The 20,459-nt window shown below is 50.4% G+C and overlaps 1 protein-coding gene across 5 annotated transcripts in view; it reads right to left on the bottom strand.

Moving 5' to 3' along the window:
* Positions 1–20,459, bottom strand: part of MTCL2 (microtubule crosslinking factor 2) — a 106,858-nt gene that overhangs the window by 72,024 nt on the left and 14,375 nt on the right. For all 5 annotated transcript variants that reach the window (XM_059733333.1, XM_059733332.1, XM_059733331.1 and 2 more), the window contains exon 2: positions 8,015–8,239. In XM_059733333.1, coding sequence (XP_059589316.1) covers positions 8,015–8,239 — 225 coding nt within the window. The remainder of the gene's footprint in view (positions 1–8,014; positions 8,240–20,459) is intronic.

The raw sequence follows: 20,459 nt of genomic DNA, 5'->3' as shown, positions 1-20,459 counted from the left end.
TGAACATCCCACAGCACAAAATCATGCAGGATGTGGAGACTCAGTGGAACTCCTCACACTTGATGCTGAAGAGGCTGGTGGAGCAACAGAAGGCCATCCAGGAGATGGCCTTGTTCGAGGAGATTGGGATCAGCGGCCCCCTGAACAGAGCTGAGTGGGATACCATCTCCCAGATCTTGGTGGTCCTCAATCCCTTTCTTGAGGCCACCAAGACCTTCAGCACTGGCAATGCCCTCCTTAGCCAGGTGATCCCCATAGTGAGGGAACTTCAGAACCAAATGGAGAGCTTCCAGGGGATCAGCGTTCCTGGTTGGGACAAGCCGCTGTCACCAGACGTCCAGGCACTGGTAAGATGGCTGAAGGAGGGCATCGGGGAACGGCTTGATGCCTTGCGCAGTACGGTCTATGTGTTGGCCACCATGCGTGACCCGAGGGTGAAGGGCAGCGTGTGCAGCAGCCAAACCCTGAATCAGTGGACGGAGGTGCTGGTGAAGAGTCAGGGAGGCAGAACAGCAGAGGCAGGGGGACGTGGAAGAGGGGGATCCACTACCCCATGCTAGTATGCCATCCACCAAACAGTCTCCTCCTCCACCACAGGTGCTGCCTATATGGGCCAAGGGCATGGCTTCTATGGTGGGGTCCAGAGGCATCATACCCCACCATCACAGTTTCATAGTAGTTAGGGGTCAGAAGGGACCTGAATAGATCATCTAGTCTAACCCCCCGCCACTGGTTGGAGTACATGCTGGGATCACACGACCCCAGACAGGTGTTCATCCAACCTCTTTTTGAATTTACCCAAGGTAGGAGCAAGGACCACTTCCCTGGGAATTTGGTTCCAGATCCTAGCTACCCTGACAGTGAAATAGTGCCTCCTAATCTCTAACCTGAACCTATTCTCCAGCAGCTTCTGGCCATTGTTCCTTGTCACCCCAGGTGCTGCTGGGGGGAATAGGACCCTTCCTATTTGCTGCTATTCTCCCCTAACAAGCTTGCAGGCAGCCACCAAATCCCCGCTTGGCCTCTGCTTGCTGAGGCTGAACAGGTTCAGGTCCCTCAGCCTCTCCTCATAGGGCCTGCCCTGTTGCCCTACAACCAAGCGGGTGGCACTCGCTTGGTTCAGAGGAACCCTCTCAAGGCAAGCCACATCCTTCTTAAAGTGCGGTGCCCAGAACTGGACTCAGTACTCCAGTTGAGGCCAGACCAATGTCGTGTAGAGGGGGAGTATCACCTGTCTGAACTGACTTGAGATGAATCTTTGGATGCACGACAAGGTGCAGTTGGCTTTGCTGGCTGCGGCCTGGCATTGGCGGCTCATGTTCACCTTGGACTAAATAATGACTACAAGATCCCTTTCCGCCTCTGTGCTCACAAGTGGGGAGCTCCCCAGCTTGTATGTATGCTGTGGATTCCTTCTCCCCAAGTGCAGCACCATGCATTTATCTACAATGAAACCCATCCTGTTATCATCCGCCCACTTCTGTAGTCTAAATCTAATTGCAGCCTCTCTCTCCCTTCGAGCATGCCTACCTCTCCCCACATCTTGGTGTCACCAGCAAACTTGGACAATGTGTTTTCCACCCCCTCGTCCAAGTCACTGATGAAGATGTTGAACAGTGTAGGCCCCAGAACCGAGCCCTGGGGAACCCCTCCTAAGCGAGGGGCACGACAAGTCTCTCACTGGGGTTGCAGAGAGGCAGCAGCAAGGCGCCAGACTTCCAAGCGTAGACCCTGAGATGGTGCAGAGTCACTTGGAAGAACTGGATGCCTTTAAGTCGCCTGGCCTGGATGAGCTCCATCCGAGGGTGCTGAAGGCACTGGCCGACATCATTGCAGAGCCACTGGCGGGAATATTTGAACGCTCGTGGCGCACGGGCCAAGTCCCGGAGGACTGGAAAAGGGCCAATGTGGTCCCCATTTTCAAGAAGGGGAGGAAGGAGGACCCGGGCAACTATAGGCCAGTCAGTCTCACCTCCATCCTAGGCAAAGTCTTTGAAAAAATTATCAAGGCTCACATTTGTGAGAGCCCAGCAGGACAAATTATGCTGAGGGGAAACCAGCACGGGTTCATGGCAGGCAGATCGTGCCTGACCAATCTAGTCTCTTTTTATGACCAGGTTACGAAACGCCTGGACACAGGAGGAGGGGTGGATGTCGTACACTTAGACTTCAGGAAGGCCTTCAATACGGTATCCCACCCCATACTGGTGAACAAGTTAAGAGGCTGTGACTTGGATGACTACACAGTCCGGTGGGTGGCGAATTGGCTAGAGGATCACACCAAGAGAGTCGTGGTGGATGGGTCGGTATCGACCTGGAAGGGTGTGGGCAGTGGGGTCCTGCAGGGCTCGGTCCTTGGACCGATACTCTTTAATGTCTTCATCAGTGACTTGGACGAGGGAGTGAAATGTACTCTGTCCAAGTTTGCAGATGACACAAAGCTATGGGGAGAAGTGGACACGCTGGAGGGCAGGGAACAGCTGCAAGCAGACCTGGACAGGTTGGACAAGTGGGCAGAAAACAACAGAATGCAGTTCAACAAGGAGAAATGCAAAGTGCTGCACCTAGGGAGGAAAAATGTCCAGCACACCTACAGCCTAGGGAATGACCTGCTGGGTGGCACGGAAGTGGAAAGGGATCTTGGAGTCCTAGTGGACTCGAAGATGAACATGAGTCGGCAGTGTGACAAAGCCATCAGAAAAGCCAATGGCACTTTATCGTGCATCAGCAGATGCATGACAAATAGGTCTAAGGAGATGATACTTCCCCTCTATCGGGCACTGGTCAGACCGCAGTTGGAGTACTGCGTGCAATTCTGGGCGCCACACTTCAAGAAGGATGCGGATAACCTGGAGAGGGTCCAGAGAAGGGCAACTCATATGGTTAAGGGCCTACAGACCAAGCCCTACGAGGAGAGACTAGAGAACCTGGACCTTTTCAGCCTCCGCAAGAGAAGTTTGAGAGGTGACCTTGTGGCTGCCTATAAGTTCATCATGGGGGCACAGAAGGGAAGTGGTGAGTATTTATTCACCAAGGCACCCCCGGGGGTTACAAGAAATAATGGACACAAGCTAGCAGAGGGCAGATTTAGATTGAACATTAGGAAGAACTTCTTCACAGTTCGAGTGGCCAAGGTCTGGAACGGGCTCCCAAGGGAGGTGGTGCTCTCCCCTACCCTGGGGGTCTTCAAGAGGAGGTTAGATGAGCATCTAGCTGGGGTCATCTAGACCCAGCACTCTTTCCTGCTTATGCAGGGGGTCAGACTTGATGATCTATTGAGGTCCCTTCCAACCCTAACATCTATGAATCTATGACCCCACTGTTCACATCCCGCCAGGTCAAGTACGACCCATCCACCACCACTCTCTGGGTGCACCCTATCAGCCAATTTTTGACCCATCCAACTGTGTAGGCATCAATGCCACAGTCGCTCAGTTTATTAATGAGAATGGGGTGAGAGACAGTGTCGAAGACCTTCTTAAAGTCCAGAAGCGACACCATCATCCAGGGATTTAGTTACCTGGTCATAAAAGGCCATCAGGTTGGTCTGGCAGGACCTGCCTTTGATGAACTCATGTTGATTTCCCCTGGGCATGATCAATCTCCCCTGCTGGCCCCTCACAGATGTGTTCCTTGATAATTTTTCCAAGGATTTTCCCCAAGACCGATGTGAGGCTTATGGGCCTATAGTTTCCTGGGTCCTCCTTTCTCCCTTTCTTATACATAGGGACCACATTAGCTAGTTTCCAATCTCTGGGCACCTGGCTCGTGGACCATGATCGCTCATATAGCCAGGCCAAGGGCACAGCAATGACCCCCGCCAGCTCCCTCAACACCTGTGGGTGGAGGACATCAGGGCCCACAGATTTAAAAACATCCAGCCCTTCCAGAAGATCCCCAACTACTTTTGCGCAGACCTGAGGCCTGGCAGTGCTATCCTCAATATTGCCCTTACCTGTGGTGGGAGAGCTGTCCTGTTCCCTGTCCAAGAAAACGGAGGCAAAGAACTTATTAAAGATTTCAGCTTTCTGGTCTGGCGTAGCCACAAGATTACCATTTGAGTCTAGCAGGGGCCCTACTTTACCCGGTGCCTGCTTCTTGCTCCCAATGTATTTGAAGAAGGACTTTTCGTTGTCCTTAATCCTGGTCGCTAGCCTGAGCTCCGCCCCCGCCTTGGCCTTCCTAATGGACCCTCCTACACTCACAGGCCAAGGAGGAGTATTCCAGGCAGGTAGCACTCAGGCCTTTGTAGCTGCCTATCTTGCCAAAGTCGCTGCTGCACAACCCCTTGGCCTGCTAGGCAAGCCACAGCCAAATGTGGCTGGATCTGGCCATGGTTGCCCGCAAACACCTGTCCTGTCCACCGACCAGTGTTCCAAGTGAGAGGGTGTCCATCATTGCTTGGTATGTAGTGATCAGGGCTGTCCTGGGGGGGGGAACGACGACAAATAGGGACGAGCACCCCAGGCCCCACACTTTGTGGGGCCCCACAGAGCTGGGCAGAGCAGCAGCGGCACGGAGCTGGGCAGAACAGTAGCTCCACGTCCAGCCACTTGGTATCTGCCCCATTGCTTGGTATCTGCTTGGTATCACCGCCATTGCTGACAGCCACAGTAGCTTCTTCAGGTCCAGGATCAGAGCAGGGGCAGGGCCCCACATGGGTTGATTTGCCCCGGGCCCCACACCCTGCTTGGGTCGCCTCTGGTAGTGATACCCCACTGCACCTGCTTGGATCTTGGTGTGGTGGAACAGCTGGCATTCCTCAAGATGAATCTCCCACTGCTGGGGTTCCCCAAACTCCAGGTGCTGATGGAGTGAATGCCACCCTCCTCACTCCGTCTGCAACCATTTCCCTTTTTAAAAAGCCAGTTAATGCCCCACTGTCAGAGCTGAAGGGGGCCACTCACTGCATCACCAGCCAGCAAGGGAAGAACATGTCCCTGCTGAGCTGCCGTGCCAGGATGAACTTAGAGGTATGAGCTGGGGCTATGAGGAAGGAGGAGGCCCCAAGTCCTGGGCATGACCACTAAAACTGCACTCTGCCAGGGTCAGGGAGGCCTGGTGGGACTGCTGACAGCGTGGCAGCCCCAGGAAGTGCCAGGACCAAGGATTCCCCTGGTGAAAAGCAGGTAGGAGGCATCATAACCTCCAGCTACCACACACATGCACACAGTCCTGGCTGGGGAAGCCCAGACCCGTCATGTCTTTGACAGGCCTGAGGCTTGCTGGTTGTAGTGGAGTTGTGAGGCTCCAGGTGAGTTCAGCTTAGCTGCCTGGGATGCCAGCTTTTGGGTTGAAAACCCCTTTGTCAGGCTGAGGAAACACCTGCAGTTGGGGGGGGTGGGGGGGGTGTTGTTGCTGGATGGAAGGAATAGTAAAGAAGCCAGAGGCTGGTATGCAATGCAGGCAAGAAAGCCAGTCAGTGAACATGGAAATGAAGGCATCAGGGGGTGACGAGCAGTTTGTGGGTGGGGGGAGATGGAGCAGCACAGGTAAAAGTGCAGAGGTACTTGGGGAGTCAGATATCTGGCAGGTTATAGTGTGTCAGAATTCCAATGTCTATATAGAGTCCATGGTTTTCTGTACCTAGGAGGCTGATGAAGTGAAGTTCATAGGCCAAGCTGTGAAAAGTGGTTTATAAATTCTCTTTCAGGATCAGGCCTCAGAGACTAGAGGCACAGTGTTTTTTTGGTGAGGAATGTGCCCCCACAGCTAGTTGGGTATTCTTGTCTTTGATAGATTCTGGTGTGCAGTATGTGGGGGTACTGGAGACTGTTGGCAGCTTGTGTTTTGGGCTGTAGGAGGTTGGCTTCAGTTCTGGTGATGAGGTTAGGTTAGCAAGGTTTGATGCCTGTTTGAATTTACAAAACCACTTTTCACAGCTGGGCCTATGAACTTCACTGCATCTACCTCCTAGGTAGTAGGTACAGAAACTCAAGGACTCAATATAGACAGCAGAATTCTGACACACTACAACCTAGCAGCCATCTTTATATTCCTTCCATCCAGGAACAGCACACACACAGACCAACTGCAGGAGCTTCCTCAGCCTGACAAAGGGTTTTTCAACCTGAAAGCTTGCTAAGATATATTTCTCCAACTATTCAGTTGGATTTTTTTAATAATAAACATATAAACATAAAAACACAACATAACCCATCACACACCACAAGTAATGCATTTATAGCTCCAAAACAACATCTCTATTTCTACCACTCAATTCTTTTATAAAAATTCTCTTTTCATTAACCATAAGCCACATAGCCCCATTGGACAATCAAGGAAAACGCCTCTACATAAAATCAAAACACAACCACTCCCTGTCCCAGCTTTCTCTAACTATTCAGTTGGTCTACTAAAAGATACCAGATAGATCCAAAGGACTTTGTCTGCCAGTGCCATGTTCTTAGACCAACACCCCTAGCGCCTGACTGGAAGGATGCAGGGCCCTGGGCACATCTAAGCCCCAGGGCTGGGGCTGGCAAGGAGAGTTCTCTGGCAACTACTGGAGAAAAAAGCTTCTGCAGGAAAGGAAAGAAAGGCTCTGTCACAGTTTGTCTGCCTGAGATGCTGCTGGTGCTACTTACTAAGTTATTACCTGCTGTCATTTAAAGTGGTAGACCAGACTGAGGCACTAGGGGAGGAGGCAGCCTCATTGGGGCACACTACTGTGTTATGTAGAGACCCCTGTGCCAGTGAGGGCTCAGCTTCACACACACACACACACACACACACACACACACAGAGTGAGGGCACACCTTAACACACACGCAGCAGAAAAAGCTCCTGCAGGAGAGGAAAGAAAGGCTCTATCACAGTTTGGCTGCCCGAGATGCTGCTGGTACTGCTGTGCTAGTGCTCACTACATTATTTTATTACCTATTGTCATTTAAAGTGGTGGACCAGACTAAGTCTGTAGGGGAGGAGGAGCCCTCATTGGGGCACACTACCATGTTGTGTAGAGGCCCCAGCGCTAGTGAGGGCGTGCCTTAACATATACAGTCACACATGTCACGAGTTTTGCTTGTCAGCAGCTTGAGGTGCAGTTTCCCAGAAACCCCTAAATCTATCTCCTTGAAACCTGGCAGGTGTCATGTCCTCAGAAGGGGCTACTATCCCTGTAAGTTTCATCCAAATCAGGTAAGAAAGGACAACATTATAGGCAGTTTTGTGCTTCCCCATTATAGCCTATGGGCGAAACAGCAAAACAATTCTGATGAAATGAAACAAAACAAAACTTAAAATGAAATAGTTCTGTCGAAACATCAAAATGGAAGTTGAAATGGAATGGTGCCATTTCACGTAGCCCTAATGACAGTAGCATGAATACAGGCTAGCCACCGTCCTCGCCACACCCACATCTCATCCATTTGCCAGGTCTTACCTTTATTAATTAAGGCTGAGACAGGCCTGTCTCAGCCTTAATCTGGCTGTTCAGGATCCAGCACGATAGGAAGGCCACTTTGCTATGGCCTTTCAGCACTACACAGAATTAACTGCCATTTTGATAGAAAACCCCCACCAGTCCCAACTGGGCACCAAAGCCCTATACTGTCCATTATTCCACCCACCAGGCTCTAGGGCACCCACAACTTCTCTAACCAGGTCACCCCTTCCTCAGGATGTGAGCCTTGTGACATGCCAGAATCTCTCAGGTACGTCTACACTGCAGTAGCAATGGATTTCAGACAGGACGCTATTGACTATGCCCTGCCCACCCACTCCCACAGGCATGCTGCCAACCCTGAAAATATGCCGGTAAGGCTGCACTAGGATAATCCATGGTGGCTGCTCTCAAGCATACAAGGTCTCAAAAGCAACTACAGACACCCTCAAACAGCTTCACTGATGCGCTTCTGGGTCTACAGAGTGCCTGCTGGGGCAGATGGGCAACGCATCCTTGCGGCTGTCTAGGCCCAGAAATGCTGCTGGCATGGTGCAGACCAGCCCTTAGTTTCCCTTAGGACAAGTCTGTGTGGATAGGGCCTGGTCCCTTCTCTGCCCAAAGTGTTACCTTGACGTCCTGCTCGAGACTGTGTATGAGCTCCCCGTCCACCTGCCCAGTCTGTGCCACACGCAGGCTCCGGCGCTCCGCTTTACGCAGCCGATACTGCAGGATGCGACAGGTCTTGCTGGCTTGGTCCAGCTGCTGCCGAAGCTCTTGCAGCTGGTAGACATCCTCCTCCATGTAGACATCTCTCATCTCCAGCATCTCTGCACGCAGTTCCTCAATCTCATCCTGATGGACAGAGAAATATATGTCATAGGATCACACACAAATCCCATGCCCCCCTCCACTGCTGCTTGCTTGAGGTCACCAGCCTCAGCCTGCATAAAGGAAGGCCCAGAGAAGAAAACTCTTTCCTCCCTAGGAGTGCCCATGCCACAGGCTCTTGACAAGGCAATGACCTAAGCCAGTGGTTTTCATCCTGTGGTCTGGCAGATCCCTGGGGCCCACAGACTAGGTCTACAGGGCCCATAAAAGATGACTATGATCAATCAAAATATGGGAATATCCACATTTACCATTCAAGGGATCTGCACCTCCATCCAAAATTTTTTTAGAGGTCCGCAAATAAAAAAAGGTTGAAAACCACTGTCCTAGGCATGTTGGCAGAGCCCTATATATTCTGCTACACTGCGCATCCAGAGCTTCAACCCTTGTTGCTTTCTTTGCTGTCACTTGAAGAAAACAATTTCTAGCCCTCAATGTTGTGAAGGAAATTTTAGAAATATATATTGAGGGTGAACTGTTTCAGTGCCATTTGCACTAGTCTGCAGGCCCAAATTCATCTAGGTCCCAGGCCCCAGGTACTGGATTGCTGCTTCTCAGGCACTGATGGTTTTACTGCAACCTAAGGAGCACTGAAAAAAACAGCAGTGATGATTACAGCATTATCTACCATGGGAAGGGGAACTACACTTGACCTGCCAGTTCTTTGTACCAAAGTGAGGCTAGGTGAGCTGACAGCTTAATGGAGAAATTCCCCATTCTGAAGGAAAGAAGAAACTAGATGGAAAATGCTGGGTCTCAGCATGTTAAGCAGCAGCACCTGGTGGCAACAGGGCCCCTGTGCCTGAGCTGAAGTGTATGCCAGCAAGCTCCTCTTGTTCAAACAGAGGCTGATGGAAAAGTGATGCCAATTCATTTGGTCATGTCTCCAACTAGCACCAAACCACAGACATTGGGGCTATTGTGACGCCAAGGCAGGATACAAAGTCCCTACAGTACCCAGAGGGGCAGTCTGCATCTTCAGGCAGAAGGAGCTCTTTGCCTTACGTCCCAGCTGCTTCTCAGGGTTTATGAATGGCATCTCTGTGAGTAGCCCTAGAAGAGGCAAAGTCTTCACCACTAGACTGGAAAAAAGCACAAAGCTATTGTGGAGAAATCTGCCCTGCCCCAGCAACTATGCCTAGAAAGGGGAAAATCCCCTTCTATACAGCCCTGAGGGCTGTGCCAAATGACAACAGTGGGGAATGTGGCCTGAGGAATTGAACTGCACAAGCCATAGTGGCTGAGGCAGTATTGAAAGGGCAGCCCAGGACCAGGGAAGGTCCAGCAGAGACCAGAGTGCAGCACATCATGTAGCCTGGTCGGTTTACTCAAGCAGGAGCAGTACAAATTGGATCCGAGGCCTTTGCTGCTCCCTCCAGAAAGAACAGGATCTTGCCCTCTGCTAGTACCTCCTACCACTGGGCCTCTTCTTTTCAAGCCCATCTGCAGACAATGAAAGGTAAGGCAGAGTAGGCACCATAAAGAATGACTGGTTCAGAGAGACAGGCAACAGGTGAACAACACAGGGAGTAACAGCCATGCATCCTCACTCAGGTTCTTAGAGTAAGAGAAATAAGGCTACAGGGTTGGTATCTAAGCAGTATTTTTGTATCTTCCCTTTTGACTTTCATGTTTGAAATGTAGGCTGTACTTCTCTGATCTCAGAGAGCCAACCAAACTGGTAGGGCACACCACAGCCAGGGTGAAGGAAAGCTTCAGCATCTGACAAAGTAGACTGTTGCCTGAGAAAGTTCATGCCTGAACAAGTTAGTCTCTAAGGGCACTTACACACATGCAAGGAGCCTGTTCCAATGCACTGGAAATCCAGTACATCACAGCAGACTTGATTAATCTGCTGGAGCACGTAAATTGACGCACTCTTGCAGCCTCGCACATCATGTGCATCAGCGACACAGTACGCCTCCATGCTGAGAAAATGGCAGCACTGCACTTTGAACTAAAAAATATTCAATGCGCTTTAGTTTAAAGTGCACTCCTCCCATTTCCCTCCCATTTTCTCAGCACAGAGGCACACTGCACTGCTGATACATGTGCTCCTAATGCAGTGCCAGGAGCTTTTAATTAGCGTAACTCACTAATTAAAAGCACCCAGCACTGCATCATGAGCACATGTAAAAAATGTCCAACGGTTCCACAAATGCCCTATGTCAGTGCTTCTCAAACTTTCGCAGCTCGACCCCTTTTATGATCCCATTTCCTCAGCACGGCCCTTAACTCCCAACCCATAGCCCCCCACAACCGCAGTGGGCAGGACCTAGTACACGAGGAAGGGAGTGGGCAGGACCAGGTGTGGGAGGGAGGATGGGAGCACCATACTATCATGGCTGCCAAACAGGAGCCCCCTGCTCACTCAGCAGCAGTGTGGGCACAGCTCTGCACCACCATCACGGCCGTGCCTCACCTTGACAGCTGTGGTGGTGCAGCACTTCCACAATGGGTCCCACCTGCTGGGTTGCAGAGGCGGCTCCTGCCTGAAGCTGGTCCCGCCCAGCTGCACCCTGTACCCTGCAACCCCATCCACTGATGTTGCAACTCCATTTGGGGTCCCAACCCACAATTTGGGAAGTGCTGCCTTATGTTCTACCCAGCTAAAAGGAAGTGACTTCTATGCACATGCTTGGGAATGCTGTTTTCTATTTGTGATAGCATTTAATTCAAACCATCAAGAAAACACTAAGATAAAATCTTTTTTGTTAAGATTAATTTCCTCAAGAGGCCCCTTCCATTGAGGCCTGAGAAAGATCACCACTCACATGAAGGCTCCAAAGACTTCTCCAGCAGAAAACAGGACAGAGAAGACTGACTCCCTGGTTATTTCTACAGCAGAGTTTTTCAACCTGTGGACTGTGACCCAAAAGTGGGTCACAAACAAACTTTAAAAATGGCAGAGTTCCAGCCTGCAAGGGGCTGCTTGGGACTGGGGGGCAGTGAGAGGAAGGCTATCAGGAAGGGGGTGCCAAATGCATGTGGCAGCCAGGCATCATGGAGAGCATCTTCCACAGCTCCCCACAGATAAGTCTATGGGGCAGAGGGAGAGACATGGACAACACTGCCCACTACCCCACCTCCTCTTCAGAGGGAAGCAGCAGCCAGGCCATGACGGTGGGGTACAGCCGCGGCCTGGCATGAGCAGCTAACGGAGGGAAAAGACAAGAGCAGGGCAAGGCAGCCCTCACACCCCCCATTACTCCTTGCACTGCTGGCAGCATGGCTGGCACAGGGATCCCGACGGCAGCGACAGCAAAGAGTCTTGCTGCCCCTCTCCACCCTCCTGTGCTGAGTCCTGTTCACTGGGCCACAGAGGTGGCTCCTGCCCATGCCACTCCAGCCACACTGTAGCTTTGTGCCTGCACAAATCTGGGGGGGGGGGCACATGCCCCTCCCATTTAAGCCTCCCACACACACCCACCCCCTGCCCCACACACTGGGTGGCTGGGGACTGGGGGAGGGGGGCAGTGGGGGTCAGGAGTGAGGGTTAGCAGCAGTGGTGAGGGCTGTGGGTTGGGAGTGAGGGGCACCAGTAGAGCCAGAGAGTTGTTTTCTACTCAAACTATTAGTGGGTTGGGACTGGCCAGTTTTTACAAATGGGTCCTGGTAAAAAACGTGCTTGCGAACCTATACCCTAGAATAACAAACAAACAAACAAACAAACCCAAAGAACCAACATCCTAGCCCTTCTTTATCTACCATGATGATACAGGTTTCCCTCAAGCCTCACAATCCCCCTCCTAATTTTTAAGTATTAAAAAAAAAAAGGGGGCAGGTCAAGGTACAGGGATATTACATGACTTGCCTGAGGCCACAGGGCAAGCCAGTGACAGAGGTGAAGTAGAACCCACATCTGCTCAGGCCCAGAGCTATGCTTTTACTACTAACCAACCCATGTCACCTGTTCTATGGTCTATGCAAACTCCTTTATGACATGGAAGCATAACCTCTCACCACACCCTGGACTTAGCTCTCTTCTTCTCAAGACTGGCAATGAAGCATGGGAAGAATCAGAGCTTTGCAGGTTATCCCCTCCCACAATTTACATTATTTATTTTCTCTATTTCCACAGGGGAAAAAAATGGTCCACTCGCTCAAGTTTTAAACCACCCAACACTCTGGTCCCCTTCAGTGAACTGCTTAATAACTCTGATGCAGCTAATGAGCCAAGGCTGATAACAGTCCAGTGTGTCATGCACACCAATGCCAAAGTAAGAAATGCTAGGGCTACTATACAGCCTGGAATGATCTACATGGCATCATTACTAAGACAATTGGCTCTACCTCCACCGGTCAAAGTGGTACCCTTTGGCTTTGCCTTTAACCTTGCTAGCAATGTTATGTCACGTTCACATAGATCCCTCTCACTCCCAGAACAAAGGCTCATTCCAGTGCCCAGTCCCCACTGTAGCTCATGCTTTTCTGCAGCTCCTTGACAATGAGATAGAATTAATTTGCTTCATAGACCAAGGAGACAGTTCAGACTATACCTTCCCAGGGGCAGCTGTTACCTGCAGTGAGTATAAGAGATGAGTTATGAAAGTTACTTTTCCAGAGTCTTCATCGCATGTGAACATGGCCTAGAGAAGAAATGCAACACCTCCTCTCTGGTGCCTGTACTGGATGCGGTGCCATGCACTGCTCAGGACCCCCACCTTGCCTAGAAACCAGGATCTAGGACCATGTACTGCACAGCTGCTCACAATGGCAGCTTTGGGGCTGCCTCAGTTCATGCTGCACTGGGGAGTTGCTGTCTGTATGCAAGCTCCCTGTCCTGCTCCCTGCCATCCCCAAGTGCTGAAAGCTATTCACAGATCAGCACACACCAGAAATCACATCTGGCAGGATCTGACTGGGCAGAACAACAAGGAGCAGATTGGCACAGCCAGAGCTGAGCAATCAGAGTCCTATTCCCTGTGCAAATTATTCCACAAATACAGCCTCCCAGCTGAGAATTCTGGAAGCACATGATCAAGGCCAGTACTTTAGCCTTATCTGCAGAGAGGCCCTTCTGCACCACTTACATATAAGAAGGGACCTAAAGGATAAACCCATCCTGCCTTGGAGGTACAGTGAGATGGGGCTTTGTCCCCCTGCTGATTTTACCAAGGTCTCTATGAAGGAGGCTTTCATTCCCCAAAGCAGTGGCAAGAGTTGCTTAGGATTTTTCTTGCACTCATGGATTCTAACCTTTGACCTCTGCTTTAAATCTCCCAGCATGCACCTAGCTAGCAAAACTGTAGTCAGCAATACACCAATGTTATACCCACAGACATGGAGACTGCCAGTGTGGGATAGTAACCCAGGCATAATTGGTCTCCTAGCAGCTTCAAGGAGCATGTGACAAGGCTCTGTATTGCAGTACCCATGGTCCAGGGACTGGCTGAGCTTAAGCTAGCAACAATGGCTCCAGAAGCTGTGTCAAACATGGGGGTTCTCATACATCAGGGGTGGGCAAAATGTGGACCAGGGGCCGGATGCAGCCTGCCAGGCCATTCTATCCAGCCTGCGGGGCCCCTAAAAAATGTAGAAAATTAATATTAATCTGCCCTGGGCTGCCTGTTACGTGCCCCTCGATGGCTTGCCAAAACTCAGTAAAGTGGCCCTCTGCCCAAAATAATTGCCTGCCCCTGTCATACATCCTTCCCCACCCCCTGCCCCCATGCTCCTGGCATGTGGACCCCAATGCCAGCTCCAGTGCACAGCAGAGAATAAAGAGCCTATTGTTTGCTGTGTCTATCACATCCACTTCCTAAACAGAGCCACAGCTAACACTTCTCCAGCACAGCCTGCATGAGTGGTGTAGTCATCAGCCAGTCTCCAAAGACAAGTAACAGGCCTGACTAATGCAAGAAGTCAACTGTTGCTTAACAGACAGAGCTCAGCTCATAAATATTCCTATGCACCTGCAGTAGGAATCTCCCACATGCTTCAGTCAGTCTCCAGGGCCATGACACACTAGCCTCTCCAATTCAGACAATTGAGGCAAAGTGTAATTGTGCACCATGGCAAAATGTCACAACTCAGGACCAGATGCCACCCAAGGTCTCCATATTGTCACACCCACATGGAGCCCAGTGGTAGTTCCCAGAGCAGCAGCAGAGTAACTCATCCCAAGCAAAGTATCTGGGCAGACAGACCTTCCAACTTCTCAATCTCCTCTGGAAGGACAGAGGAGAAGCACGTTCATCATCATAGACTGACACTGAAAAGCTGGCCAGCTCAAGAGGAAGCTGGCATGCCTCAAGCAACCACACACCAGCTCAGATACATAGACAGGAAGGGACAGAACCAGTTAATAATCTCAACGGCACTTCCATCAGTGAGAGGTATGCACTGAAAGAGGAATGGACAAGACAGCCGACACCATTTTTGCATCATGTTTCCACTTGTGTTTTGAATATTTTTGTTCAACTGAACGGAGCCAATGCACATCAGAAAGGAGCCTCCAGAAACCATATAGTCCCCACTGAGGTATGCCAGGCACATTCAATGCTGACAGACAGCCCTGAGCAACAGGAATCTGACCGTACACGAACATCACCTTCATGTCTGGGCTGTTAACACTGTGACCTAGAGGGAGGGTTCTGCACTCAGAAGGCATCTCACCTGCAACACAATTCATTTCTGGGGCCTTTCTACTCTAAAGGCAAATACTCCCCTTGAGAGGAACAGGTGCTGCCAGGCTCCAGGGATGGCCAGATCTAGGAATGGCTAAGCAGAACTTGAAGGAAGTGAGACTCCAATTTAGAAACAAACACAGCAGTTCAGACCCAGCATCATTCAGAATGAGCTTCCCTTTAGCTGCTTTGCTTCTGCTACTTGGATCATGCCAGGTTGCTCTGCCCTGACTGACTCCTCAATTCCCCCTCCGCTACTTATTCAAAACTCAGCCTGAGAAGCCACTTCCTTCCCCTGCTGCTCCAAATGCAGAGAAGGCCAGGCTGGAAGTAGGGATGCTTTAAGGCCAGGTGCTCTCCCCCCACCCACCCGCCACAGGTTCTGCTGCACAACTCCCATCACTGCCTACCCCAGGGTCTGCTTTCCCTTGCTTCTACAAAACTCCCACACTGCTCCTTCCATTATTCACTCCCTCCTCTACCTCCTGAACTCCCCAACTTGTCTTTAGGGCAGGATGCTCCTGCTGGCACAGCTGGTCACCAGCCTTAGTGACACCAGTTGCTTGCATCCTGCTCTGACCCTGCTAAGGCAGGGAGCTCCTTACAGGAATCTGTGGCATTCCTTGTGAATGTATAGTGTGCTGAAAATGCCAGATCTCATATAAAGGTTGTTGCTGGGGAACGGGAGCAAGGCAATGGGAGGGAGGCAACTCTTAGTATATACTCCTAATCAGTATACATCTGGGCACAGCTAGAGCTCTGAGGACATGCATTTGGCTTCTGTGCCCTATATGGCAATGTGAATGGCATGCTAGCAGTCTCCCCCCCCCCCCCCCATTGGCCACACATTCAGTACTTGGAGACCAGATTCCACAGAGCAGCACACTGTCCAGCAACTGGAAAGCTGGTTAGAGGGGCAGAGAACTGACCCCAGCCAGGCAGGAAGCATGGATCCAATCCAGGGAAAGGCCTTCCCATTCTAAATACTAAGGAGGGAGCAGCCAACCCCACCACCACCACCACCAGACCAGGGAAGGAAGAAGCAGACACTTTGGGGCAGCTATAGCAGTTCAAACTTCTCCTCAGTGCATTGTCAGCAGGATTACATCAGCTACTGCATGGTAAAGTCACACAAGCCAACCTTCCAGGACTCCAGGGTACAAGCCAGCTCTCTTCAAGAGACTCAGGAAAGGCTTTGGCTCAATATCCAGGAGCTTGCTGGCTTTTAGCACAGTGAATACCTTCAGCCATTGTGAGCCAGGACTCTGGGGTTCTAGTCTCAGCTTCGAAATGAACTTCCTACATGACCCTAGGCAGTTCACAAAACCCCTCTATGCCTCTATTCCCTTTTCTTTAAAATGAAGGTCATAAAAAAAAGTGTGCTTACCACATGCCTAAAATGGATTAAACTGATGTCCCTCAGGGTTGCAAAGCAGCAACAGAACAATCAAGCGCTCCTCTTTCTCTCTAGAATCCCAAGCCTTAAAGTTTTACAATTGTGCACCAAGGCTCTTAGCTATGCACAAGAAACAGTACATGTACAGGATATGTTCATCAGACACCAATTTTGTGACAACCCCTCCCTTACCATGGAGATACCAACAAATCCCCTGGCACATGGGAGAAGTGCCAGCCTCTGACAGGAACTAACTGAACATGCAGAAACTCACTCACAAGCAACTGAGGATGAGATGCCCACAAGTGTCTATAAATATTTTACAGTGTGGAAGAGGAAGGTGGGGGCAGGGAAAAGCTCCTCTGCAGTTTAAGCCACAGGCAGAGGCAGCTGCTAAAACAAGAAAAATGTAGGTCAATTTGGAAAAGATGTTTCAGAGCGGAGAAATGATTAGGCAAGAGAACATGCTCAGTGGGGAGACAGCACTCCAGCTGCAGGGAGCCAAAGGGAGAGCGCGTGGGACAGCAGCAAGGCACTCTCAACATCCGACTTGTCACAGCCAAGAGCGAGGGACTAGTTGTGTCCCCATGACCACTCTGCTTCCTATAACGATCCTAGGAACAGAGCCCATCACAGAGGGACCATCTCTGCCCTCATCAGGGCTCAGACAGGAGACAACCAACTGTAGTCACAATAGGTTTTATTTTGGCCTCATTCAAGCTCAGGGCTCTCACAGCCAGAGTGTCCCTGCTGTGCAAAAAGGAGTGCCCAAGAAGCTTGGGCAAGGGGATCTCAGCATCCCCCAGATAAAAGACCCAGATGGCCTCACAGTAGCTTGAGACTATGTGCCTCTGGAGGACACATCTAGGATGTAGGACAGACAGCCTCACTAGGCCTCTCCATGGCAAAGGACCAGACACACCAAGAAAGATGAATGCCAATGGGAAGTTCTAAAGAGCAGAGTCTACAGGAGAAATCTGTGCTGAGTACACCAGTCAAGTACATGCATGTGCAAATGTTGGACTTCAAACAAATATGGACACTGCACTGACTGCACCACCAGCAGTGAGATAAAATATTATTTGGAGGGCGGGGGGGGGGGGAGGAGGAGGAGGGGGGCAGCTGAGTGAGGATCATGTGGCAGGGACGCTGGGCATGGCACTGAGGCGGTAAGGCATGGCAGTGGGGCTGGAGCAGTGGCACACATGGAGTGCTGGCCTGGCTGCACACCGAGCAGCACTGGGCACTGCAGGATGGTGGCACCACAATGCTGCTGCTGTTGCCGCAAAATTAGTTTGGAGGGGCTAAGCCCCGTTAGCCCTGGCCTTCTGCCACCTATGGACTGCATTCAGAAGCCACAGGTATGTAACTCCTCAGGCTCCTTAAGAACCTGGTGTACCCTGTGAACCTGGGCTTTGCCCAAGCCCTCTCCTTGGCAAAGCTGTGCTAACTCTCCCCAAGAGATTAGAGTTAATATGACATATGCTCAAACTGAATCACATGCTTGGCATCCTCACATGTACTTTGCAGGCTGAAAAAACAAAAGCCCTTATGGTCTGCAAAACATGCCTCACTGGCCACCACCTTGAAAGTCTGCTGTACACAGAAATTCCCACAGAGGAGCAAAGGACAGGAAGAAAGACTGACATGACAGCTTCTCTCATCCCCACTCTTCATCGCTCTGGGAGCCCAGCCTAGCCTTCTCCTGCCTGGTCCAATCGAGAGCTCATGGGCCTTTGAACAAGGGTGTAAATGCCCTTTTGCACTGCTTTAATGGTACAACTGTTTACACTGTCGTGGTGTAATGCGCGTTAAATTACTTTGGGACACAGCAAAATAAAACATATCCGAGGTGTTTTAGTTTGCTACCTTACAGCCACAGAGAGAAGCACCAATCCCTGTGCAGCTCAGGAGCTGTGCAGACAGCCTATGCAGACAATCCAGGGGCAGCCCATGCAGGCAGGCTCCACTGAAGGAGGAAAAAAAAAAGAAGCATTGAGCCCGATTTTTTTTTCCTCCGGGAGCCTGCCTGCCTGAGCCGCGTGAGGGCCCAGTGCTTCCCTCCGTGGCTGCAGTGCCCCGCAGGAGCACCTGGGCCAGGTGCCTATGGGCGGGTGCTGCCTGGGGGGCACCACCACCACTATGGAGGGAAGCATACTCCAGGTATAGTTGCTCACAGCATCTGGCACTTCTTGTTTCAGAAGCAGCAGCAGCCTCCTCTCTGCTGTTTCCCTTGCTGGTCAGAGACTTTGCTCCCCTCAGTGAAATGCCTGGGTTTATCGAGTGAATTGACTCAGTGGTGGGAGCAGAGGGATGAATTCACTCGTCCTTCCAGATAAGCAGTTTATTCTCTGTGCTCAGCTGATACAAACCAGTCACAAAACAGAGCCCATTAGGATGCCTTTTGATTTAGCCAGCATGCAGAAGAGGAACATAAACAATAGCTTAGCAAGCTGCATCTCAGCCAGCATGTCCAGTCAGATGACAAAATGAGGCATCATCCCTCAGGGCACCAGAGGACTCAGCCTGATTTGCCATTGGGAAGCAACTCACATTGTTCTTTGTGTTTATTATGTTACATGATGGCAAAGCCAGGATCTGAGGCAAATCTCAGATCACTATAAAAAAAGATGCAAAGCATTCAACACCGCACTTCCACCAGGATCTCAGAGCTGGGAGCATTTCTAGAACAAGATAAGAAATTATTTTCCCATTCTGAATTATGACAAGCCACCACAAAGACCTTTTGCACCTGCTTGATAAAAACACAGAAAGACAGACCCATACTCCCAGAAGAGCTGAAAACAGAAGTAAGAGCTCTCACTCAGGCCGTGGGAGACCTGGGTTCATATCCTGATTGCTCTGGATCAGAGCCTTGGACCTGTACACCTGAGTTATGGAGTCTCTCTAACTCAATGAACATGTATTTAGCTATAGAAGTATGGAACAGCTCTGACCAGAAAGATGGAGAGAGCACTAGAGATTGACCACACTGCAGTGGTTATGAGACTTTCCTTTAAGATGTGGGAACCTGATAAAATAGCAGACATGACAAAAACCCAGGTCTCCCATGTCAGTGCTTTAATCACCAGGCTCTTCTGGGGTGTTGGTGTCTTTCTGGTTCTGACCAGAAAGCTTCATTGTAAACCCAAGTCAACCACTCTTGACCATGCTTCCATCAAACCTAGCACAGGTTTGGTTTAAGAATCAGCATTTTATGGCAAAACTATTTCATTGAAGAAGCTGTGATCACAATTTCTGTTTCACAGATGTGGAGGCCAAGGACCCAGTGTTCCACTGTCAGGCTCCTTCCAAAGCCAGACAAGGGTGAGCAAGAGGAGAAGCCTCACCTAGGAACACTTTACAATGGTATAAATGATGGCACATGCTACAGGTGGTCACAGCCAAAGACTGACTCCCTCAGGGACACTCAGCAAATCAGCAGCAGAGTTATGAATAGAACCCACCTCTCTTTGTTCAAAGTCTAGTGCTCTGGGCTGTGACATACTGCCTCTCCTTCATGCATAAAACTTCACCCCAGCACCACAAAGAATGAATGACTAAAAATAGAATTCTATTTCCCTGTGGCACTAAATGCCACTTTTTTAGCTGCACAAGTTGCATTTTCAGCATTTATATGCAGGGAGCAATTCAGTTTCCCCTGCAGTGTGGGCATGTAAGTGTATGCATAGACTGAGTATACACAATAGGCTATGCACTGGCTGGGCAGCTACATATGCACACCCATTCTGAACACATAGCTGCATCTAAGTCATAAAAACATACCTGGCCAGATACCTATGACTAACTGTTAGACCCCAAAGGAGGAGTAGGACTTATTCATATTTTAGCTCCAATAGCTGAGTGTTTAAGGCACTTACCTAGGAAGTAAGACACCCAGGTTCTAGCCCTCACCTCACCCAGCAGGGGTTTGCACAGTGCACTAACCAGGGCAAGATTTGAATTGTCATTTAAGTGCCAAAATGCCACTTATACAGCTAGAAAACTGCCATTTAGAGAGACAAAGGGAAGTAGACTTCTTCCCAGGGCAAACAAGTATGGCTCATGAAGTTACATAAGGGTACCTGGCTGCCCTGATGCAGGGGCTGTCCATATGGTGTAAAGAACACTGTTAGTGCTAAAATACATTCTCAGTAAT

The sequence above is a fragment of the Alligator mississippiensis genome, chromosome 9, assembly GCF_030867095.1.
Source record: "Alligator mississippiensis isolate rAllMis1 chromosome 9, rAllMis1, whole genome shotgun sequence".
Lineage (NCBI taxonomy): Eukaryota > Metazoa > Chordata > Crocodylia > Alligatoridae > Alligator > Alligator mississippiensis.
Note: the sequence above shows the minus strand (reverse complement) of the source record. Positions and strands in the feature narration are given on the sequence as shown.